The 25,654-nt window shown below is 36.6% G+C and overlaps 1 protein-coding gene across 2 annotated transcripts in view; it reads left to right on the plus strand.

Annotated features, from left to right (window-relative positions):
* Window positions 1–25,360, plus strand: part of ZDHHC21 (zinc finger DHHC-type containing 21) — an 89,069-nt gene extending 63,709 nt beyond the window's left edge. For both annotated transcript variants that reach the window (XM_019517570.1, XM_019517571.1), the window contains exons 7-8: window positions 16,736–16,779; window positions 17,291–25,360. In XM_019517570.1, the coding sequence (XP_019373115.1) occupies window positions 16,736–16,779; window positions 17,291–17,423 (177 nt within the window). In that variant the 3' untranslated portion in view covers window positions 17,424–25,360. The remainder of the gene's footprint in view (window positions 1–16,735; window positions 16,780–17,290) is intronic.
* Window positions 25,361–25,654: the final 294 nt, after the last annotated feature.

A 25,654-nucleotide genomic window follows, 5' to 3' on the forward strand; every position in this document is an offset into this window, starting at 1 on the left:
ACATTTATTTCAGCAAAGTCATGGCAGAAGAGAACCACTGAGGACCCTCAGGAACCTATCTCAGTCATTGACTATCCCTCCCACAGACAACGGCCACATCCGATAGACTGGCACACACCAGGTGCTCTCGTGAATGGCACGGTTGTTTACACAAATATAGTGAGTTTTTCTCATTAACAAACTCAGCAAGTTTTTTGTTTGTTGCAAGGTAATTGTGTACTTAAATAATTAAGTTTTTTTTAGAAAACACAAACTTTGTGGTATAATGGTAGCCCCGTACCAACACTGGAGAACCCTCAGCATGCCAACCCAAATGTGCATTTGCTGCCACACCATTCCAGTCCTCAGGAGTCCTGAGTGGTTGCTTCAGGCTTCCTTTGTGGTAACAAATGGCTATAGGATTTTCTTGCACAAAGGAATTAAGGCATGCCCACACACAAAGCTGAGTGCATGATTTGGCGGATATTCAGGTCATTCAGAAGCAATGATGTATACTGAAATAAAAGTGGACTGTTCTATGAATATGTCTATTGCATTCCATCTATTACGCAGCAGTTACTGGGCAGCATCTCACATAAACTCCCCTCCCAATATAGCCTAAGCAAATGTGATACAGAATTGGCTTACTAAAAAAACAAAAGATGCAATTAAGATTTAGTATATGTTTTAGCAACTTAAAAGTAAAACTTAAAGGGAAGTGGCAGCTTGCAAGAAGCGATCCTTAAAAGACAGGAAATTCATAGTAGGTTTAATTTTAGAACAAGCCCAACTGCTTGAAAATCTGGGAATTCACAGTTAAGGTGAATGTCTTGCATATGTTACATGAATTCTGCCCCCAAAATAAAATCCTAAGAATGTTTACTTTAGCGATTGACAAACCTATTTACCTGACAGCATATGCTACAGTGATAAATCGAGTAGCTTAGAAGTGTGTGCAAGGTGGAATGGTGAAAATGTAGAATCGTAGAAATTAAGGGCTGGTAGGGACTTTGAAAGATCATCAAGTCCAACCCCCCTGCTCTGGGCAGGAATACTGCTGAGATCAAATGATTCCAGCAAGGTGTCTGTCCAGTGTCCTCTTGAAGACTTCCAAGGTTAGGGACTTCACCACCTCCTTGGGAATCAAAGGCCTTTGGAGAGCAGGATAGCAGAGCACACGGCACAGTTGGGTTTTTTCATGCCTTCCTTATACTTGCAGGTAATAAAGGGAGTGTGCAACCTCAGCCACTTCCTCCTGCTTTTCTTTGAAAGTGCAATTAAGCTAAGGTTAGCTCTGCATCTCTCAATAAACTAGTTTAAATAGACTCATAGCATTAATCTTAGGTTCGTATCAGCTAAACTTTGATCTTCTGTATAAATTGTGATGAGGTGACTCCAGCAAACTAAGATTAAGATATTCTTTCCCTATTTTAGAAGGGATGCTAAAAAGAGGTTTATAAAGGAAAATGAGTTGCTGACTTAACTAGCCCTAATCTTCTCTGTAATCTAAACTACTACTTCACTATAATACAGTCTGTTTAAAGAGAAACCTGGGTCAAATTTCATTTTATAATTCTTTTAGAAATCAAGCCAGTAGACTACGTTCCATATTATTGAGAAGGGATAACACGTGCACTAAAATGGTTAATGTTAACTTTACGTATATAAGATTTAATACACAGATTTAAAAGCCTCACAAGATTCACAATTTATTTCAATAATTTTAATTTAGAATGCACTCAATTTACAAGCCAATTGTTACTGCCAATTCAGCAAAATCAACATGGGATTTGAAAGTGAGGCTAAGTTTTTTCTTTCTTGTTCAGAATCTTCAGTAATAAAGTATTAGGGCCTCAAATTATGCCTGTGCAACTTCATTGTCTTCACATTATGCCCAAGGTGATTCAGTGCAAATGTATTTTCTTTAATGGGTTTTGCACAGGTGTAAGTGATTGGAATTTAATAAACCATACCATTAATGAGGTACAGAGTGGAATATAATTCACAGCTCTGCAAGAGTAACACGAGTAAAACAACTGTTTTTTACCCCCAAAGTGAAAGAGAAAAATGTGAATATATACTACAAGCAGATATGTTGAGTGAGCATAAATTGCTTTTATAAATAGTGTTGTACTTCAGTTTGGATTCAGCCCAGCAATGTTTTAACTAGATTTGATTGAAAAAGCAGTAAAGGTTTCACCATATCTTATAAAGCAGATATTGTTATGAAGTTTGCATGAAAATTTTTAAAGCTTGAAAAATTTTGGCCAGCTCTACTTATAATTTTTTTTTCAGATGATTATGACCAGTGGCTTGAAGTTGTAGCCAAATGGGTTTAGATTCAATATGAAGAAAAATGTCTTCACTTATAGGAACAACAACTTCTTTACTGTTAGAACAACAAAAAGCTTCTTCACTGTTAGGAGTAAACTGCCTAGGGAAGTTGTGGACTCTTCATCACTGGAAGTGTTCAGAAAAAGGCTGGACAGCCAGTGGTTGGGGATGATATAGATGTAGCCATGCCTGTGCTTTACTATGGATATTGCCCTTGCTTCTGAGGGTTGCTGGTTGCCCTTTCTGCTACATGTGTCAAGGTGCTTTTAAGCGTTCCTCAGAGGCATTGGATGTTGGCTACACTGGTATGTGCCAGTGCTCCTCCTGGGACTTAAAGACACAGGTTCCTGGCTAGAGGGTCTTGCCCCTCTGCTCAAGGTCATCAGATTGATTGACATAGTTGGGGTGCAGACTGTGTGGGGGGGTTGTCTTCCTTTGTAGTGGGGTGATGGCCTTCCACCTGGGATCTCTTGAACATATAAATCTTTTATAGAAGCAGGATGTGGGCTACTGTGTGGTCCCCTTGCTTTACCTGTGGTAGGTTAGGGTGTTAGGTTTTGTGTGTGGCAGGATTGACTGTAGTTTTTCAAGAGGTTAGATTATGGATTTGTATAGGATGGTCTGGATAGGGGATGGTTTTGCCTCAGGCAGGAGATTGGACTAGATGACCTCTGGAGGTCCCTTCCAGTCCTACTCTTCTATGATTCAGTGCTTCTGTGAGTTTTCAGATGCACCCTAGTTTATTTTTTGAGAGTCTAGAGAGAGCTGAATGGAGTCAAACGTACTGTTGTGTTTTTTCCCTCTACATGTTCTCTCCCTCAGAATTTGGGAGTCATCCAGGAAGTGGTTCAGCTACTAGTACAGTGGTACCTCAGGTTTGTTGGATCGCAGCTCTGACTATTTCCCCTCTGTTGGGTGTTCTTGGAGCATGTCAGGATCTGTGTTAGTGAGCTAGTAGGAGACAGTATGAAGTAGTTATGCTGGCTTTATGCCACCTGGTTCTTCCCTTATGCAGGGGAATTCCCACCCAGAACCAAAAGGACTAGTTTAGAAAGGGGAAGTTTGCTGTTTACATTTAGTAGATTTGATGATTCAAGCTGCTTGGGTAATAGACCATACCTCTTTGCTGGGGTAACAAAGTTGAGGCTTGGTGAAAATGCTTTAATTGTTGATTTAGCTACTCAGACATCCTGCCACTAAGTCAGATTGCCACTGTTAGTTTTCCTGGTCTGTCACTTTTGATTGTCTTTAAACTATAAATTCTTTCAGTTCACTTGGTCTTCTTTACTGAGGAACTGGAATAGTGTTCACCATGAAGACAGTTGAGTTTTCTTGACCTTTATGGAGATGTGCATTGTCCTAATAGGATTTGATTGGCACTGGTCATTCTGTCTTTATGAAACTTTTAACAGATTTTATGTATTTCTTTTGTAGGATTTCATTTGTTGCTTTTTGCATGCTTTCAACATTTCTCAAAATAAACGTAGAATAGCAGTGTGCCATGGGGTAATTATTCCTAGTATGACAATGATAGATGGAAACCTAAATTTTTATCCCAGGTCTTTCATTGACTTGGTATTTGGTCTTGAACAGTGTTGGGAGACATAACATTCTCAAATAGGAGAATTGTAATGCCATACAGAAAGAATTGATACCTTGAGGAATGAGATTAAATTTAGTAATAAAGCTGGTAAGTCACATGCTTAGGAGCTAACAAAAATAATTTAATCTATAAACCAGAGACTTTTCAGTATGGAAGTGGTAGAAGAGAAGGACCTAGGTCAATTAGCCATAGATTGGCTGAGTCACCAATGTGATGTGGATAACAAAAAGAAAGAAATGTAATCCTAGATTGTATCAGGTAAGGGGCTTCAAGTACAACTAGGGATTTGTTGATGCCATTGTTCAAGACAGTAGTGCAGCCTTTTCTAGATGTAATTTGAGTTATGTTCAAGAAAAATGAATTTGGATGTGAAAAGTGGCAGAGAAGGACTGTGAGGACCATTGGGGACTTTAGAAGCTGGGTTGTTTTAGCTGAGCAAACTGTAGGCCAATTGCTCTTCATAAATGCACCCAGGGAGACAGAAGAATCACTTAAGCTAAAGACCAGTATTACACAAAGGGCTTCTACAGACGTGCAGGGAGCCTGCTCCGACACGCTAGAAATCCAGTGCGTTGGAGCAGATTTAGTTAATTGAAATGGAAATTGATGCACTCTGGTAGCCTTCCGCATCACATTTATCAGCATCTGCATTTGTTCCCGTGCTGAAAAATGGCACGGGGGTGCTTGAAATACAACATAATCAATGAGCTTTCATCCAAAGTGCCTCACCGTCATTTTTTTTAATGTGGGGACACTGATAAAAGTGACACACAGGTGCTTTAAATTAGTGCACCTCGCTGATTAAAGTACCCAGTGCCATGTCCCAAGCCATGTGTAAAAATGTCCCAACTGACTAGGAATTAAAATGTTTCTAATTGTAAGAGGAATAAGATTCTGGAATAATTTTCTGAAGGTTGCTCCAGGGGCAGTGGGTGCAAAGGGAAGTGACTGGAGCATTCTGCAACAAGAAAGTCCCTCTCAGGTTTGCATGATAGTAACATAGAAGGTAAATATAACTTCATAAATCTAAACAAAAGAATGGCTTTTTGCTACCCATCTTTTTCAAATTACTCCTGTCAGTCTCTTCTGAAATCAGCACTCAAGGTCTCCCTCAAAAACAAATCATAACTAAGTCCCTGATTGTATTATGTAATTAACATAAAGACACGCTTGATTTCCTCCACTGGCTTTCTGCTGATCCAGTCGATGTTTCAGTACTCATGTCTGACCTACAAAAGTAAACTTGATCTCTTGTAATTAGAAATGAGGCTGTATCCTTAAATTCCTGTGCAGATCAGTGTTTTTAATAACTTTGCCTGACAAACTGGTGAAGTTCGAGAGGTAAAAGAGAAAATACCCAAGAAGGATTTATCTCAACTTCACTGCACACCCTGCATGCATGCTTCAGATGTTTACTCAGTGAGAAAATAGTGTAATTTTTAGTGACATTATCTTGTCACATCAATCATGTCCTATTGGGACAGTACTGTTCTACCAAATAACCCAATAACCATCAATGACCATAAAAACAAAATAGCAGCCTCAAACAGTCATAAGGCAGGGGAAAACGTCTTCTAGATGATAATATATTGAATCATTCTCATGCTTTAAATAGTGCTTTATAATTTCAGTGCACCAGCAACAAATAGGTCACTTTCATATAAGTGTTAAATGATCCACAAAAAAATGCATTGCCTTGCATATTCCTCTTCCTTAAATCAGTGAAATACGTTTATCTGAAATGACTAAGTTTGTAAAGCTAGAGATAAAGTTTGCACATAAACACAAGTAAACTATGGGTACAATTCAGTTAGTCAATTCAGTAAATTGGAACCTTAATAATGGAGTAGAAGCTATATCAAAGATATTGGCAAATACAGTAAATTTCTTGTTTTGTGGAAAAATGGGCTTCAAGGGGGAATTCTAAATGGTCTACTGTCTTGATATATGGGTATTTCCTGCACACACCTAAATGTTGTTTAAAAATACGATAGAATGTTTCAACTTCTATAATAATTGTTTTTATTTAGAGAGAAATATAAAACTCTATAAATATTTGCAAAAGAATTCCCATTTAATTTTTCGGAACAGCTCTGTATGAATTTGCCCTTCATTTGGCTGCTTAAGCATTAAAGACCTGTTACGTTTTATTTATTCTGTAAAGGATCTATTACCTATATATCTGAAATGTGATTAGTAGTCTGTTACATTTGTTAAATAATAATTTTCCTTTTTTAATGCTTTGAGGCATCAGTTGTATAGGGACATCTGGGCATAAATACACCTTTATACAAATAATGAGTAAAAGGGGATAATATTTAGATTGTGCATTAGTTTTTTATTTTAATGTTATATAGGATTTTTTTTCCAGCCATCCATAATGATTTTTTAAATTGCAACAATGGTGATGAGTAAGGTGCTAACTTTTTGTGTATGTGAAGTTTATTGCTACCAAGCTTTGCGATTGGTCCTTATTTTATCGTCCATTGCTAGCCCACCGAGTCATTTCTGTCTGCTGGTATAAATATAATTTATTTATATAGATATACACAAAGGCAAAAAAACCTTCCCATGGATGGTGGAAGGTAACAAGATAATCACTTCAGCAGTGATCCTCTGATGTCATTGTGGGAGTCCAGTAAAAGCAGATTATCTGTGACCCAGATAAAATAATTAGAAATTACTTGGACACTTACAAATAACTGATCTACTAATCTCATTTTCAAAGTTAAAAAAGGGTCTGTCTCTCAACATAATGTTACCAGATGTTTCAGCTGAGCCGTATCCTTTGTAGAGACTAATCTGAACTCTAATTTTGAAGGATTACCTTACTTGTTGTTTTATTTAAAATAGAAAACAGGATGTGTTATAATTTTTCCATATGTTCTTAGAAATTATTTTTGGCAATTTTTTTTTTTGCTATTTTCCACTGCAGTCCAGAAGTCACCTGCCTTTCCGGTGTCTTGTGTGTGTGTGTATGTGTGTGTGTGTACGTACTATCTATAACAGTTCACCTAAAAATAGCTTACTAGTGGCTGTAGAACCAAAGTAAATGGTAAATAGCTATCATAAATACGTGTGTCTGTATACTACACATAACATACCTATTATATATGTATACAGTTGTGTATGTATATACACCCCCCCCCACACCCCTACATATATAGGTATAATATGTGTTTGTGTGTGTATGTATACATATGTATGTATAAGGGCCATTTAATTTGGTTCTACAGTCACTACTAAGCTATTTTGGGATGAACTGTTACATATTTTGTTAATACTGTGTGATAAACACTTTGCAAAGTGCAGATACTTAGTTTCTTACTTTGAGTGACAGAGACTTTTCATTTGATTAATGCTACCTGGGTTTCCTGTTTAATTGTTTAGATGGTGTGTAGTCATATGCCAGTATAATTGAGCATCAAAACCAGAGGACTGTGGCAGAAATATATTTTTCCCTGCTTTTACTGTAGGGATGGCTGAAACAGGAAACAGTTTAGCAATTGGTGTTGAGCAGCCTGATCCGTTGTACAGTGTGATACCTTGACCAGCCATCTAACTTGTCCTGTATAGGCATTTTAATATGACCATATGCATGAATTATTAGATTGTGTTCTGGTGCAGTATTTCTCTATTTAATGTTCTTAGCAGTGAGTATTTTAAAGTAACTTTTCAAACAAAACTCGGTTTTGCATTGGAATATTAATTCCTGTTGTCCAAGGAAATGAAAGGAAAATTCATTAATCCAAATTAACGTAATATCCTTGTCCCTTCTGAGCCCTTTTAAAACTTACTGAGCTTGCATTTAGAAGGGTGATGTTTTATTTTACAATATATTATACTAAAAATTCAAACTGAAAAATTAAATATGCCAATTAAATTTTGTCTATATTTTTAAAGAAACAGAACAGCTAAAATGTGAGGGAGTTTGCTGTTTTGTTAATGTCATGGAAAAGTTATGTCAAAATGTTCCACCCTTTCCAGTTGTGGTCTGTTAAAAATGTACATAAAACATATTCTTATGTTAGTATCAGTTCATGAATGATACATCTCTGACTAAAATGCTTTCTGTCTTGACAAATAAATATCTCCCTATAATTAAAAAGATTTGTAATCACACATTTATTTAGATAATCTTTTCAATACTGTTTTGATTACTTAAATAATGAGGGCTTTACCTGTTTGTTTTTTTCAAACGTACTAGAAATGTAGTCGAAGGACTATTAATCCTCATAATTAAGTGTAGCAAAGCACCAATAAGAACAAGAGTAGAAAATCAGTGGTCTGAGACAATTGTTGCCTGCACCTGGATATCAGATACAAATAACAATATGGATAGTATATGTGCATGTAATTTGTGTATCCAGATTCACTCCAGATCATAATTGAAAATAGAAAATTATTAAGAAATATAATTAAGCTTTACTCTGCCTGTCTTTCTCTATCATTCTTACACTCTCCCTTTTCCGTCTCTGCTCCCTGCTATCCAAATGTATTAAAATTATCATTAGACAACTGCATAAAGCTCTAAAAATTAAATAGTTAGAGATACTGGGCCTTGAAGGGAGTTACTAGTTTACATATGAGCTCTCTTTTTAAGTGACTCTTCTCTAATCCTTGTTGATTTCTTTAACGAATATGAAATATGTGGAATATGTTTAGCATCATACTGATTTTAGAAGTTTATATGGAAAAAATGAATAATGCCACTATTCTCCCTCAGTAATGCTGCATATTAAAATATAATTAATACATTTTACAAGTTTTGCACATTGGGTATCTCTAAATTGTGTAAAAAGGTACTTATTCTCTGTATGGGAATAAACAGAGAAAATAGAATACTTCTTTGGGCATTGCTCTCGGAAGTCTTGTGTCTAAGATTATTAGATTTTTTTCCCTCCAAATGCAAAAGTAAAAAAAACTGAAATGCTAAAATACTTAGCCAAATGACTGAGGCAAAATGTGTCATCTTAAAGGGCTGAGGATTTTTGGAATGCTGTTTCACTGTCAAATCCACACATCAGGTCATATAAAAAGCAGCTTTTCTGTGAGTAGATAGTCAGATTTTTTTGCTAAACTTTGTTTTCTAAGTGGTCTTTGTACTGAAGAGATACTGGTGAGGAGTAAGGGGAATGATGCATGTCTAATGTGTCATTTGTTTATGTATTTATCTGCTGTAAAATAGTTAGATTTGGAAATTGAATACACTGTAGATCTTGATCTTCTCGCAGTACCTTCTGGTATTTATTGTGAATTCCTAATTTTTTGTCAGATGCTTTACTTTTATAATCACACTTGCTAGGTATCTAACAAATTGGCCAGGTGATGGAAAAACTGCCAAAATCAGTTTTCGATAAAGGCATGGAGGTCTGGAAGAAAGTGGAATTATTTCTCCAGAGCTAGAATAATGTAGCATATATTCCATTTTGCGCGCACACAAAAAAATCTTCAGTCAAAGTCAGGAAAACAATTAAATTGAGCCCAGGTTAGTTTTATAGTTTGTAAGCATAGCCTCAAAGTTATTGGAATAAACACATTTAGCCATTTGGAATTCTGTATTTTAAAATAATATAATAAAGTTGGCCAAGGTAAAATTAAAATCAGATATGTAACCTGCATGCTATATGGCCAGCTTTGCTTTCTGGGCAGAAGACATTATAAAATGTAAAAAAAAGGAAAGCAAAAAAAAGCATTCTTTACCATGAAATGTTTGTTACTGATACTCCACAAGGGCTTACCTTGTCATTTCTGCTTGAATCTTAAAAGGGTGGTAGGCAGATAAAAGAAATGAAAGACTCATGTTTTGTTCAAACACAAAAAGTGACCACTGTGGTCTCCTGCACTCTGAGATGAAAGCTATGGCTGCAAGTTCAGAAAGGCCTGTAAGGTTTCTCCCGCTTTCTCCTTAATTGCAGTCTCCCCCTTTATTACAGTGTATTGAGGTGTTGGATATGCTGTACTGTGCAGATATGGCATTAGAGTTTTATTCCATTATAATTCCAGTATGAAGTAGAGCTCTCTATTGATTAAGCATCATGTTAACCAACCACAGGAAAGTAATTGAACCAGAGATTTCTGCTTGCTGCTTTGGAGTTAGTTCTGTGAATTACAAATTACTGTTTGTCCACTGGAAGACTCAGAGCCAAGGCAAAAATATTCCTTAAATGCGTCTGTCCCATTATAAATTAGTTCATGGTGATTCTATACTATAGCACAATTTTTTAACCCATGCATCAGATCTTTTGTAATGCTTTTCGTTAAACAGGCTGTTATATTACTGTGTAGTGTCCTTAACAGGTATTCACCCAGGTGGGTTAATTTTACAAGTTCTGCCCAAGTTAGTCTGCAGGATTCACTCAGCTCTCATTAATAGCTTTCTGTCTCTCATAACAGTCTAAAGTCACTGAAGCACCTCATTTTCTTTGGAGAGAGTGGAAAGCTGCTGTTGTAGATTTATTGTCAAAGTAATATAACGCTCAGCACGTCTCCACCAGAGACTGAATGCATCACCTCTACTGTCCCCCTCATTTGTGCTAAAATTATAACGGTCTGTGTCTTGTCTATCTATTTTCTTGAACTTCCTTTGCCTTTCACACTAACATAATTTTGGATTCTTCTTTGTTTGGAGATCAAATTGACTGTTTCTGAATATATAGGGGTACACCAATGGGAGAATAAATTGTACTTCCAAGAGGGACAAATGCTTTTTGTAGTACTGAGGTATAGTTTTTTTGAGTCCATAAAATGCTCATTAGTAATGTTTTCCTCTGTGCATTTATAACTCATTTGTCTTGAAGGTTACTATAACTATGCTGATGTGCAACCTGTAATCCTTTCAGATTATTGGTAACCTAATAACAGCTATAAACTTTACAAAGAAATTTACTAGCAGAGTTATTTGGAAATTACCACAAAAACTGATGATTTTCAGGGTTCTATTTGCTTTAGTACCTCACCTTGACCTTTGGTGGAAACAACTAAAGCTCCATGGTTGGATAAAATAAAGTTAATGTTGAACAAAACCATGTTTGTTAAATGTGGTTGTTAAGTGTGTAATAACAGTATGAGCGTATTCTGACTTTCTCAATATTTGTTAGTGAGCATCTTTGGCATTCGGTGGATATTAGTTGTTTTGCTCATTCTGTCTCTAAAGTAACTTGAGATCAGTGGGATACATGAGCTTCGCTTGTTTAGAACTCTTTACTATAAGCTCAGTTACCTCTGTGTATGGCCCTGCATTTTAGTACATGAACATATCTTTACCCAAACTCCTCAACAGAGATTTAAAAGTCAAACTTTGCCCTTGTTTGACTGTATTGGCAGAATAAAATTCAACTTACTGTTTTCTTTTGTTTTATTTCAAGAGCTGTTGGAGTGTGTTATTATTAATATTATTGTTGTCGTTATTAATTATAATAATGCTATAAAAAGCAATGGAAGCCGAAATTCTGTTTAGACACAAGGAAGAAATGATCACTGTCTGATAAACAGATCCAAAACGGTTCTTTTCCTAAATACGTTCTGTGGTTCCTTAATGTGACATTGTGCAGCCTGGGCTTTTTGGTAACTGATAAAATAAATTAAAAATCACTAGTTCAGTAAGATTCTAGATTTTTTTCTAACATCAGAGATCTGTCCTGGTGAAAAATTAAAATGCATCGAGATCTTTTCTAGCCTGTTCTTTCCCTACTCCCTAAAAAACAAAACAAAAGAAAAAACAAACAAACCAGACTCAGTTGCCTCAAATCAAATCCACAATATCTTCATTTGTTCTTTTTCTTTTCAGCTGTACTTGTTCCAGTTGAGATGCATCGCCTGTAGCCATGTCATCACCAGCCAGTGGGGTCAGACTGGGTCAGCAGTTTTATAGTAGACTAGCGGGGAAGGCTTAGACACTGCAGAATGTGGTATTGGTGGTAATTCAGCGGATGGCACTCTTTCCTCTGACGTGATAACTGAACCAATATTATGGTGTAGGCTAGAGATGATTTAAGATGAGAGCTACAGAAACCTCTTTTGTTGTTATTGTTATAGTTCTCTTGGCCTGTGGTAAAGCAAAGAAGTTACCTGACCCAACCGGTCACACTGTAACTTTGGAAACTTATGTTCTGCCTACTGATATTGCCCCCTATGCTTTCCCTTTATATATAGCAGTCTTTCCTTTCTGCGCTTAAAGTGGACATGCAGTGTAGTTTCACATTGTTATGCAGCTGGTATCAGTTGTTATGCAGTTTACCTATCAGCCCCAAAAAGATGGGTAAAATAATTATTCTGTAACAGAATCCACAAACTTTGTGAAATATCTAGCTGTTTTCTTGGTAAAAGCTGCTCAATATAAGCAAGATCACTATGATATATGCAGTTAAATAAGGTGTCCCTCCTCCAATGATGATCTCCTCTGCTTGCTTTAGTCGTAGTACTGAAATAATGCTGTCCTGTTCATTTCCACAGCAACAGATTGTTAAGCCCCAAGTATGTTTCTGACTTCACTGTAGTGTCAAGCAGAATAGAAACTAGGATGAAATAAGAAACAGTTTATTTTCTCTCTCTCTTTCTCCCTCTCCCAGTCTTTCCTGCCCCCTGTCTGTCTCTTCCTTCTCCCCCCCAATAATGGATTGCAAAAAAAATTACAGAAAATCAGGGTAAAAACACATTGCCTTCAATTCACGCTAGTATGCAAGTTTAGCAACTTAGGACTTACTGTGGTGCACTGGCTTTCTTCCCCAGTAGTACTGAATTTTGTACTTTGGAAACTCGTACTTCTTCCAGTACTCAGCAGTGGGTCCAAATGTCCTGGGATATTATTAAAAGGGGTTAAAGTCTTTCACCCTTAAGTCCACTGGTTCAAATTTGAATGATGTCAGCTCTGAGTAGGAAAACCATCTTAGTTTCAGGTGCCTGAGGAGCAAGGTTTGTTTGTTTTTCTTAAAACCCTTTTTCTTTCACCAGTCTGATTTCTGAGTTTCTTGGTTGCTGTGAAGTTTCAGTTTCATAGAGGAAAGTAAATTGGTTCCCTTTCAAGTGAAATAACTTTTAAATTGGCCCAGTTGCTTGGCAGCAAAACTGGGGGGGGGGAAGGAAGGTAGCAACAGAGGGAACTAGATATCTTAAGTTCAGTTGCCAGTACTTCTCAAGCAGATAAACTTCAAAGAGACTCTCCTTCTCTCCCATTCCCCCCAGCCTTACTCTCAGTTTTTCAGAGGTGTCTGAATTGCTTTACATTTTAAGTCTTTAAAAAGTCTCTCGTGAACAAGAGGCTAAGATTTCTTAGGGTAATATCTTTTATTGGACAAACTGCTTTGTTGGGTAGAGTTAGGCAAAGTTTTGAATGTAAAACAATCCTGATCCACTCAGACCCAATGAAGTGAAATCATCCTCCTGACTACTTAAACTCATCTACCTGTTATTAGAAATAATGTCAGATCTGACGAATAAGCTTGTCTCTATTCCAACTATGCAGTTATAAAAGATATTATCATAAGAAATCCTTGCCTCTCACACAATTCCTGGGCCATCATGGCTACATCACTTTAACACTTCCATATTAACAAGGTATTCACTGCTCCCAATTCAGTTGCTGTAGAGCTAAACAGTATCAGGTAGACTTCCTAATGTTAGGGAGAAGAGTGACCACCTGTTTTGACTGTACTTCCAACTTAAACTTTTAGTGTTTTTAATGTGGAAGACATGTTCCAACCTTTTCCCCCATAACTATTTTAACTCATTCTCTTAAGAAATAGTTTTTTGTGTGAGATTCAAAGTACCTGCCAAGCACCACCTGGGAATCAGTGCTGTGATGGGCACAGACAGCTCAGCCAGTCTGTGGATTCAGTCAAAAAGTCCAGTGGCATCAGTCAATCAGAATGTGACTTAGGGCAATCAGTGTTCAAAATCACAAGTATTTGACTTGCACATGTGTAAAAATACTTAGGTGTAGACTATACAAAGCCATATGGTATTAAAACACATACAAAATGCTATCTGTGTAACCTGGTGCCTAGGAAGTTAATAGTTTTAAACAAAGGCTCAAAGTTTCAATGAATGTAACTCGATTATTTGTGGAGAAAGGGAAAACTGTCAGTCTCAACCACTGTAGTTCCATCCTTGCTAAAAATTGTTTTAATGCCTACTAGATTTTTAAAAAGCTTATTTTCAGATAGACGAGTTTAAGTTGTCAGGAGGGTGACTTCACTATAATGAGTGACATGATTTATAATAGAAACTAACAAATTGATCATCAAAAATGATGGGGGGTGGGGGTGGTCAGGGATGGTGTGCTGCCACCCACCACCCTGCACCGCTGCTGCCTCCTGGGTGGGGGTGGAAGTTTGTATATGGCACTGCTGCTGCCACCCACCACCCTGTGCTGCCACCTCTCTGCATCCAGCCGCACGTCACCCCCAGCCCCCCGCTCCACGTCCGACCCTGTGCCACAGCCCCCCTTGCATGGACCCCCCTGCATGGGGTTGTGGGTGGCCACTGCCATCCACTGCCCCTCACTGCCACCACCCCCCTCACCCCGCTCCGCATCCAGCCCTATGCCACCCCTCCCCCTCCTCCCTGCTTTGCATCTGGCCCTGTGCTACCCACGTCCCCTCCCCCCACTCTGCGTCTGCCTGGCCTGCTCCCCTGGAGCCACGCCCCACCTGTCATTCTTGACACAGCACTGGCTGGAGCCATGCCCCAGAAAAGTGTTACAGACAGACAGACAAGATGGACTAAGCCCTTTGTGTGTGTGTGTGTGTGTGTGTGTGTGTAGAACATATATAGGAGCAGCACTTCAGTAGTGATACTTTTGTTTATTTAATGGCTTTTATTTTGAAAGATCTCAAAGTGCAATTAAAACGCAAGCAGCTAAAGGTTTCTTAGTAACTCGACAAGGAATTAAGGCAGGGATGGAAAAAATAGTTGCTCAAGCAAATGGAATTTTTGCAGGTGGTGGAATTAGAACGTGCTCCCAGCAGCATTTGGGTAGGAGACTTTGCTGTCTCAGCTGGAACAAAATTGGCTCCTGGCTTCTTTTAAGGTCTTCCTTTTGTTTGGGTTATGGAGGCTTCCAAACATGGGAGGAAGGGGAAGGTTTATCTGCGGGTATCAGTGGTGTGAATAATGTTTATATACTGTTCCGGCAGTGACCTCTGTCACTACCTAGCAGCAGTTCCCATCTGTTTGTGCCATGTACTTTTTATCTTCTTTTTTTAACACCTGGAAAGAAATTTTACCCAAATTGGGTAATTTAGAATAGGTTCATTTGCACCGTCCTCACACTAGTAATTCAAGGAACTAGCTGAGTAGATCAGAAAGTTCAATGTAAATTTTTGCTTTTTATCTTGTGGTAGCTGTCCAGTGCAGGTATTCGTTCAGCAGAGAGAGGTAGTTAGCTGTTGTAGCCTGAAGTCGGGCAGAAGGCAGAGCAGAGTAGACCAACAGATATTCATTCAGTAAGGGATTTGGATACTCTGATAGACTAGAATTGGAAATGGGCTCAAGGGAAGTTCCCTAAGAGAGCTGAGAAAAGTGGCTCCTAATACCTCATACAGCAGAAAGACCACCTCCTGTTTACCAATCCCCCTCAAAAGGGAGGGTGGTAGAAAGAAGTGGGAACAGTCAAGGACTGCACCATACGATTTGTTGCTGGCTAGTGTTCCCAGGTGAATTAATAAAGTTGTATCCTAATTAAACCACATCCCTTCTGTCTTGTCTTTCTTCCTGCGTGGCTGAAGCAATAGACAGGCCCTCGGTTTCATCCAAAAGCCACTATATTTAATTTGACAGATGCATTCTGTACATGCCTAAATTAATCATTAACCAGAGGGGCATATCAAACTGCCTTGAAAACAGAGACTAAAGTATGAAAAATATCTTTTTTTAAATAGTTATTGTTATGTTTTGGATCTAGTGATCCAAAATATTTTGGGACAATGAATCATGTTTATCCATTTAACAGCACTGCACTGTTTAAAATCCAAGTATAGTTAACTTACAGTATTTTTACATTTGAAGTAAATGTTGAAATTGTGAAGACATAAAAATGCTGTTGTTGATCATGTTTTAAAGTTGTTTGGAAATGCTCCAAGCTAAAATGATAAAATATTTTGTCATTTGAGGCAAATATTTAGAAAGTTAAGTGTGAATTAATTTTACCATAGGGGTTTGTCTTCACTGCAAAATAATTAAGACTTTTTAATTCTAAAAATATCACCTTTAGTTACAGCAGTTACCTGTAGAAGTTACTGAAAATCTTAATATACTCTTGGTGGCGCTGTTCACATTACTATATGTGTGAAAGTAGGTAATTAAAAGCTCCTTAATAGCATCTGCTTTTTAGAAGCATTTCTAGTTCTGGTAGTAACATTTTACTAAATTGTGGTGGAAATTAATTTAGTCTCTGGTATTCTTTTCTGTCAGACATTTTTGACATTTGCTATAGAGGTACATTTTTAAAAGGGTGGCAAATGTGTGCTTTTCACAATAGCTTTCTTTGTACACATTATTTTAAAATGTCCTGTGTATAAATAGTGTTATTTTGGTTACTTTTAGCTGTCATGTATGCCATCATAAAAAGCTGCACAATACAGTTGCATTGCACATTTGGAAGAGAGAATTTAGCAGGCTGAGTAAACCTTTTCTGCAGGTAATTTTACAATGGTTTAATATTAGTACAGGCTACAATTCTATGCAATCCTACTGGATTGTCTTCAAAATAGTGTACTTTATGGGCTCAATTCCTTCTTGATTTACTTTTCAGAGGTAAAATTGTTGTTATTTAGGCATGTTAGGAAATATTTTCTAACAGTGTTTTCTTTTCCACAACAGGACACTACAAGTATAGAAAAAATGTCAAACTGTTGTGAAGAAATGTAAGTGCAATAAAATTCCCTGAGTTATTTTCTAAATAATCAAAAGGCAAACAATCTAAAACAGTGTGTGAAAGGAAACTGGAGATACTAGTATGAGTTTTTGCATGTCCTCTCTGCAGCAGTGAGTCAGTAGGGTTTTTTTATGCTTGTTTTTAGACAAAATATCCCAAGATTATTCTTGTTTTCTGTCTGCCTAAAGCAAGCAAAACTATATTTTGTTTCAAAAGCGCAGATCAAAAGATACTTGCTACTGTGTTGTTGACACACATTTCATTGATCCTGAGGTCCTCCTCTGCTTCAAAAGTTGCCTTCAGTTGATTGACGACACCGTTTTTGCTATCCAAAGTTAAGTCTCAGCTGCATGCCATAATGAAAGAAAAGCTGTATTTGTGATGCTGGGACACAATTCATCAGAGTCCAGTAATGGATCCCCAGCCAACCCGTATTGTTCTAACTGACTGAAGTGCACCATGGGAGTGCTGTCTTTCACTAATAATGCTGTCTTCTGTAGATCGAGGCCCCGAAAGCCATGGCAGCAGACCTTCTCAGAAGTTTTTGGCACTCGCTGGAAGATCCTGTGGTTTATTCCTTTCAGGCAGAGGCAACCACTGCGAGTTCCCTACCACTTTGCCAATCACGTCTAAACAGATGGATGGTGGGCACAGATGGGTCCTCCATGCTGGAAGTGCGTTACAGGTTTTATGATAATAGAACTATGACAGTCTTCAAGTCAATTAAAATCCACCCACCAATCTTAGATATCATAATGTGCCCCAGGCTTTATTTTAATAGTGGTCTTGATTCTGTTGTGGGATTAATACAAGTTCTTTGCTTAAGTTTATGGAATATTTACTTTCAAATTAGCTTTCCTACGGGATTTCTTTATTCTTTGAGGCGAATAACAAAAGCATAAATGACTGCAATACAGTCTTATTTAATTTTGTTTTGATACAGTATATTTTGATTCTTTTTTCCTTTTTGGATAAGAAACAAAAGTTTACAATGTGAATAGAATCTAAACTAAAGGCCTTATTTTGCATTTAGCTTTTTAATGTTTCTTTTAACAATAGATCTGTCAATGTGAAGGTTCTTTTTTCTGCCAATTGGTTTTTAAAATTCCCTAATGCCTTCTTTTATTTATGATGTATGATATTAATCATGCAGCACTACATTGCAAGAAGGTGACATTCTAAACATAATCAGACTTCTTCCTAGATATTTTCCAGAAGTTTTTTATATGAAGGTAGACTTTCCACCTTATGATTTATCATCGTTATTCTTGTTTCAGTGAAAGCTATTAAACACCTTAGGATAATATTCTATTTTTCTCCTTCTTCAAAGATTTCCTCATAATTTGCAATAATTTCACATCTTTTCTGGATGGTGCAAATATTAGAATGCATACTTTAACAGAATGCAGGATTGAGTAGTTGATATGATATACCAAGTAAAAATATACAGAGCAGTATGTAGTTACTAAAATACTATTTTACCTTTTATCACTACTGGAATTAGAATTACATTTCAGGTGCTTATATATAAATGGGTAGTGTGTATAAATATACTTTTAAGTATTACATGTAAATACTTATTTTACAGACAAGCACTACATAACCATGTACAGTGAGGTAGATGAACTGTTCTAATTGGGTACTGTGTTGGGGCATGAGATCATTTTGCTCTTGTTCTTTACAGGAGTAGTTAACTAGAGAAGGTATCCTTCAGATCAGATCAAGTGGTAAATTAATTTTTGTGGCTTGTGGTTTTGTTACATACTTGTTTCTAGAGAGTCATCGGGTATTTGTGCATCTTGAATGTTTTGTGAATTTTCATGAAGAGAAATTTCATCTCTGAAGTTTCTCGTTATTCATTTACAAAGTTTTTTGTCCAGTCTAAGAGAAGAAGTAGCATGTGTCCTAGATGACCCTCATTACAAATAACAGTAATCAGAGCAAACAAGACATACTGAAAAGTATTTATCTGAATTACTGGCAAATGCATTAAAAGAGAATTCAAGTCAATTTATGAATGATTCACTTGCTAAAGGAGGCAAGGTTTGTAATCTTTTAATAATAATAATGAATATCTTGAATAGCTTTTTAAAGATCTAAATGTAATCTAGCTATTTGTGGTCCACCTGCCTTTTTTGGCTGAAAGATTAAAATAATCTCTTGGCAGTCATACAAGTCTCATTTTTAAATTGATTTGAATTTTGAAGGGCTGTTAAAAATAATATTTGAAACCAAACTGCATGCATTTTATTTTCTACATTTTTCTTTTTTAAAGGTGTGCAGTGTTTCCTTTCCTGGGATTGTTAGAATTCTGTTCAACTATTCCTTTCACATACTCACTACATATTAAGCTGTAGTCCTTTGGCTGATATTTAAGCCAATTTTTAGAATTATTAAAATATGATAAAAATTCTGATGTGGCATTTGAAGTTTACACTTGTTCACAATATAGAATAACTGCTACATCCTCTTTAAGGAAAATGAAGTTGCCTACTGTATCCTTAGTGAAAACTCTGGGGAAAAATCTGCAGTCATTCTTATTCTGTTGTGTAAATATTTAAACAAATTTAGCAAAGAATAGCTCTCTATACATATAGTATGTACATATAAATTATATGTTAGGCTGTCCTGCTAATAAATTATCTTAGTTTGCAGGTCATAAAACACTGAAGCCTTTCATTAAAGGACAGGATCAAGGCGTTTTAAATTACCTTGATTTATGCATTATGGGACATATAATTATTCTTTCTTACATATTTCTTGCAGTTAGTTAGTCTTGGGGGGGACCCAAAACTGCAGCATGTAATTGGATGGAATAGAGGAACCTGTGTTGTAACCAATCTATTCCAATATTGTAAACTGCATATACACATACATTGAAATGATGAGAACAATAAATCTTACCATCTTAACAAGGAGAAAAATTAGCAATTAGCCTAAATCTAAGAATGTGTCTATGTTTCAATATTAAAGTAAAAAGTAAGAAATAACTTATCAACTAATCCTACAGTGACCTAAGCTTTAGAATAAATGTATGCTGAATATAGTGTGTGTGTGTGTGTGTGTGTGTGTGTGTGTGTATTTAGGTACATATCTATAATTTATAGTTTCCAACTTGGTTGATTAGTAGGTGTTACTGACTTAAGCCTCTAGCCAATCAGGCTAAAGGTAAGGCTTACATATGGTCTTGTCACACATTCACTTGCAACAGTTGCAAATCATTGGGATGTTACTGAATCTATTAAAGTTAATGCATGTTAGGAGTTAACCCTTTCCTGAAAAGGAACAACTTTGTTACATTCAGTGGTGTCACAAACTCTTTGAATGTGTCTGCTTCCATTTTAACTGCATTTATAAGTGTTAAATTGGATATGTGACGCTACCTATATGCTGAAGTCTTGGAGAGTGTCATTCTCTCCCATTCCCAAAGTGCTGTCTTTTGGCCATGTCCTGCAACAACACGGGCTCTCCACTTGGGGAAGAGATGCTGTTCTGCTGCTCTGGCTTATAGATTGATGAACCCTCATTCTCACACAGTAGTTATTTGCAGCAATAAGTGGTGGGAAATAGAAAGAACTACATTAAAAGAAAGAGTCTGTTTAAAAGAATCTGTTCTTGTGAATCTGGCATACATCCAATTTAAAAAAAAAAGAGAACCCACCCCAAAATATGAAGTACAGATTTCTAGCAAATCCTTTGAATAGATCCATAATTTGTATTTTTCTATTTCTATGTCAAGCAAGGTTAAAACAGTTTGCTTAACCCAGTTCCAACTTTTCTTTCAAAAGCTTTTCTTTCAAAATAATGCGTTGTAAATAAAAAAATAAAACTGTCAGAATTAGAGATACTTGCTTGAGGAAAAACAAGCTGTAGCTGAAGTACCAAATCTAAAATGTTGTGTTTTATGAAAGACTCTCAGGCGTTGTCTGACTGCTTTGTGAGAATGATAATATCACAGTCTGTTGCTTCTAACGATTTTTGGAGTCCAATTTGAGACATTTTAATTTTCAGGAAATACTGAATATCAACCCTCTTCAGTGTATATAAAGTTGGGGGCCCAAAAACACTTAAAATTTGGATCAAGCCCATAATAATTCATTCACTAAAACAGTGAGCTTGCAATCAGTGTTCTCCAGAGCTGTTTTGTTCCATGGATAAGAGATTGGTTAGGTTTAAGCATTGATGTTAGTTTTATCCCTACATCTTAGATATTTTGTAGCTTCTGCTTTTCAGAGCATTTCTCTAACCATCTAACCATTTGGGGGTTTTTGTTTGTTTTGTTTAGTTGTTTTAAAGTGCACATATAACCAACTTTATTAATGTCTATTCACTGCTTTTATCTTTGATATACATTCAACCCTGAACAAATTTGTAGGTGATACCACAGCTGGCGAGGTAACACATACAAAGGGGGCAAAACCACTTTTAAAAGTAACCTAGAGAGATTAAAGCAGTACTGGATGCTAGCGGTTGCTTTTTTCCTTGCTATCTTCCCCCCTACGTCTTTTTTTCTTTGAGACTGATCAGTTCTGAAGACTAGTTGATTTTGCTAAGCTTTGTTTCACAAGGTTTGTGAATGCACACAATCCTGAAGGATCTCATGTTAGTAATAACTATATGCGTCTTTATTGACTTCTGTAGATATTAGCTATAAGAAAATAGTATTTGCTGTATTATACAAATGGAAATACAAGCTTTGGGGAGAGCATTTTGGAAACAGTCTGTTTCCTTTTCAGCTGCAGGATTTTGTGTTGAAGTGTTGTCATCGGAAGGGTTGGTAGCAAACTGGACAGAAATAGTTAACTAGAGAAGGTATCCTTCAGATCAGATCAAATGGTAAACTAATTTTTGGGGCTTGTGGTTTTGTTACATACTTTTTTCTAGAGAGTCATCAGCTATTTGTGCATCTTGAATGTTTTGTGAATTTTCACAAAGAGAAATTTCATCTCTGAAGTTTCTTGTTATTCATTGACAAAGCTTTTTGTCCAGTCTAAGAGAAGAAGTAGCATGTGTCCTTTATGACCCTCATTACAGTAAGTTGTGGGATAATAATATACTTTGGAAGGATTTCAGATTTTGGTAAAACATCTCATCTATCACTATGGAACCTTTAAAATAAAAGCAAGATAGTTTTGGGTTTTTTTTTTTCCTTGCTCATTGCCTGTCAGTAAATCTTCTACTCTAGCCATTTGAGTGAGTGAGCTATACCTTAAAGACTTCCTTTTCAGTATTGTTAAACTCAGTTCTGGTTGGCAGAGAAGTTGAAGTATTGTCACATTTACTGTCATGTAGGACTCAGTAATAATGTAAGGCAGGCTAGTAAATTAACCTGGATGGACAGACGGGACTTGGACTAAATACTGCTTTGTATCTAGGTTCTCATAAATAGAAAACGGGGAGGGAAAGCAAGACAGATGGGTCCAACTGTTTCAACTTTATCAAATTCAGTGAGATAATACGAATAGCACTATAGTTTGAACATTCGAAAAGCTCATTCTTTGATGCCTGGTTTTATTCATGTAATAAGTTAGTTATACTTGTCATCATTAATGAGCAAACATTTATAGTAGTTTGTATCATAGAAATCCACTGGATATATGTGTAAGAAACCTTGAATAACATTAGAAGTAGTAATATGGGATCTGAGGAGCACTAAGACAGAATTTGCTCTGCTAAAACAGTGTTTTATTGTAATGAAACACAAGTTGCTTAAATTACTTAACTGTAAATCTGAAAAAAATACTTTATGTAATTTTTTTAAGGTTTGTTCATAGTAAGATGCCAGACTTTCTGGCAGCAGTATCACTTGTAGCTGGTTGTTGCTGCTTTATAGATTATATATGAGTTAGGTTGATTATGATTCTTATCTTTTTTTCTTTTCACCTCAGACATAATTTTATGGCTACCCACAAATAAGATTAAACCGTAATAGGTATACCTCAAGATAAAACTGAACATTTTTAGTTCAAACTGACCCCTTAGATTAATTTTTCTAAATGAAAATAACATCCTACTCTTAGAAGAATGATATACCGGTTTAACATATGGTGGAGTCTTGATCTCTTGGGTATTAATAGTCATTCCATGTACACATGGCATATCCCACTGGTGATGGTACTACTTAAATTGTATTGTATGTACATTTTAAACTATTCCAAAGTAACACCTAAGTGTACTTCTGGGATTGTCCAATACTGAAAGATAAGAGTTGTTTAAAATAGTATGAACAGTAATTAATGCCACTTTGCATCTCTCACCAATCCATCCTATTACTAGTTATCTGCAAGGGAATAATTGACTAATAAGTTGCTTCATAGTGTCTTGTAACATAACATGTTCCTGCTCCATGTAAATTCCTGCCAATGAGCAAATAAGCATATTGATTTAATGTTCTCAGGACAAAGGTGTATTGTTCTATTTTGTCCTTCAAACCAGGTAGTACCAGCTTCTCTTCTTCTACCACCAGTCTGTCAGACCCTATGCTACATTTTGTAGTGAAAGGTTTGCTGCTATTCCCAAGACAACTTGACACTAAGACAACTTGACCAAACTGCAGTATCCTGTAGGCTCTTTTGAAATGGGGTAATTAGATAGGGTAAAGACTTAACACAGGCCAGATGTCTCAAGGGTTATCCAGAGAAGCATGGCTTGATTGGAACTCACTTTTCCTCCTAAATCCAGATTGATGTCATTCTTATGGGCCAGGCCCCTTCCTCTGAATAGGAGGGCTGCTCATTCTGCATATTTTGAGGACACTGCTGAATTCTAATAGGTCTCTACTCCGTGTCCCTCTTATATCTCCATTCTGGTGCCATGATTACTTTTGCAGTGCCTAGAGATTCACTCCACTCTCCTGTTTTTCAGCCTATTGCTTCAGACTCTATATATGCCCTGCAGGCGGCAACAAAGCACAGGCCAGCCCAGTGATATCTAGTGGACATTGAAAGAGAATTTGAAGGGCGTTGGAAGCCAAAGGGCATAGATCCTTGTGCCTTAGTTTAGTCCTAGTATCAGTTTTGGATTGCTGAATAAGCTCAGCTAATTGATTTTTCTTACTGGGTACCTGTCTGTCAATCTAAACATTTTATTTAAGAAGATAGTTGGGACTAGAACAATTCCCACATTTAATTTTTCAGAGATTTCTCAGCCAAAGGTGAAAGCAGTGGAAGTTACAGGCATTCAGTATCTGTGAATATCATGACACTGTTACTTTGTAGTCTTACACTGCCTCTATCTATTTTAGTCACTGTGACATTCAAAACAATATTTCAGTAAGAAATCTAAGTGTACAGTGTAAAGAATGAGTAGGGTGTGAAATGAAGTATCCTTGCAGGGCGTGCTTACATGTCTCCGTGTGAGGGACTAACACATGATTTGATATTAAAGGATTGGAGTTATGTGGGGGCACCCAGTTATAATATACTTAAGTTTATCCAAACAAAATCATTCCTTTTTTATTTTTGATAATATTCTGGAACAGGAATTTTGCTAGTGTACACAGGTCTGTCTCAGTCCTGCTCCCTCTCACCTTCTTTGCTCATTCACAGTCTCCCTAGCACTGACCAGCAATATTGAGAAGGTGTAACAGCAGACATGTTCACTTCTTACTGGCAAGAATAAAAATCTCAGTGATGTGATGACTTGGGAATATGTGCAGTAGATACGAGATACTTTCTTTTTTTAAGCTTAATTTCTCCAGTTCCTTTTCTTTTAATAATTTGTGCTGGTGATGATAAATACACAGTTCTGGGTCTTGTGATTCAAAGCAAGGGGTTAACTGCTTAAAATCTTGACATTTTTAATCAATTGTTGTGCCTGTGTAAGCAAACATGAAGAAAATGTCTCACTTCTTTGTGGGTTCTGAACAAATACTGTTTCTCATGGCATAATAAACAGAGATTTGCTGTATATTAAGCATTATTTTCTAAATGTATATAATATTTGTATTACTTTTAACTGGTAAGTGCCTGAAGCTAGTACTTCCTGACTTTATGCAGAATCCTGGTGACTACTGCAGAAGCATTTAGTGACAGGAAATCCTGACCATTGTGTTAAGAATTTACTTTTGTTTGGTTCAGCTGGAAGAACTGTGTTCTTCCATACACATACTTTATAAATTTTAGACAGATCAGTTTTTGGTAACAGATCTTAGTCCGTTTTCAGCCTTTACTGATGTAGTTGGTTTCTAATTGCTCATTATGGGTGACTTTGTAATGATACCAGGTAGAGTGTGAGGCTTTTGCAGTTATACTGGATTACTGTAACATCATCCAGTTAATTTACAGGATAATTTAATAAATAGAATTTTTTAGAGTAAGGTAGGGTAGTACTGATGTCAGTCACTTAGGCATCTTCCTTTTCTTTTTCAGTAGCACAGTGTTATAGATTTCTCTCATTTGTGTTATGCTTGATACACACTTGTCATCAGTCCTGCTCATCACAAGATGCATTTTAGTTTTGGGAATGGATTGGGATGGAGACAGAAGAAGAACTGACTCCTAAAGGGCTGTAATTTTGTAAAACGCATGCAAGTGTTCTTTGCAGAATATTAAGATACTTAAAAAAAAAAATCCACTTCTTGGAAGAAATAGCAATTTGTATAGCTTTAACCAGTGGTACTGGGTTACTGTTTCCTTGGTCACTGTTTCTTTCCTTTCCCCCCTATTAAACAGAGCTTGATCTTTTTAGAAGTGAAAATGCAAGATACGCTTGCTGCTAAATTGCACAATGCATTAAGAAGCATTTACTTCAATTACTACAAATTAACAAATGCCTATTCAGAAAGGCACTAGGCAGACAATCATGGCAAAACATGTTTAAACTTGTTCAGGGTCAAACCACTAGAAGTAATCTGTATCCCTGTT

The sequence above is a fragment of the Gavialis gangeticus genome, unplaced genomic scaffold (assembly GCF_001723915.1).
Source record: "Gavialis gangeticus isolate Ggan-Ray unplaced genomic scaffold, GavGan_comp1, whole genome shotgun sequence".
Classification (NCBI taxonomy): Eukaryota; Metazoa; Chordata; order Crocodylia; family Gavialidae; genus Gavialis; species Gavialis gangeticus.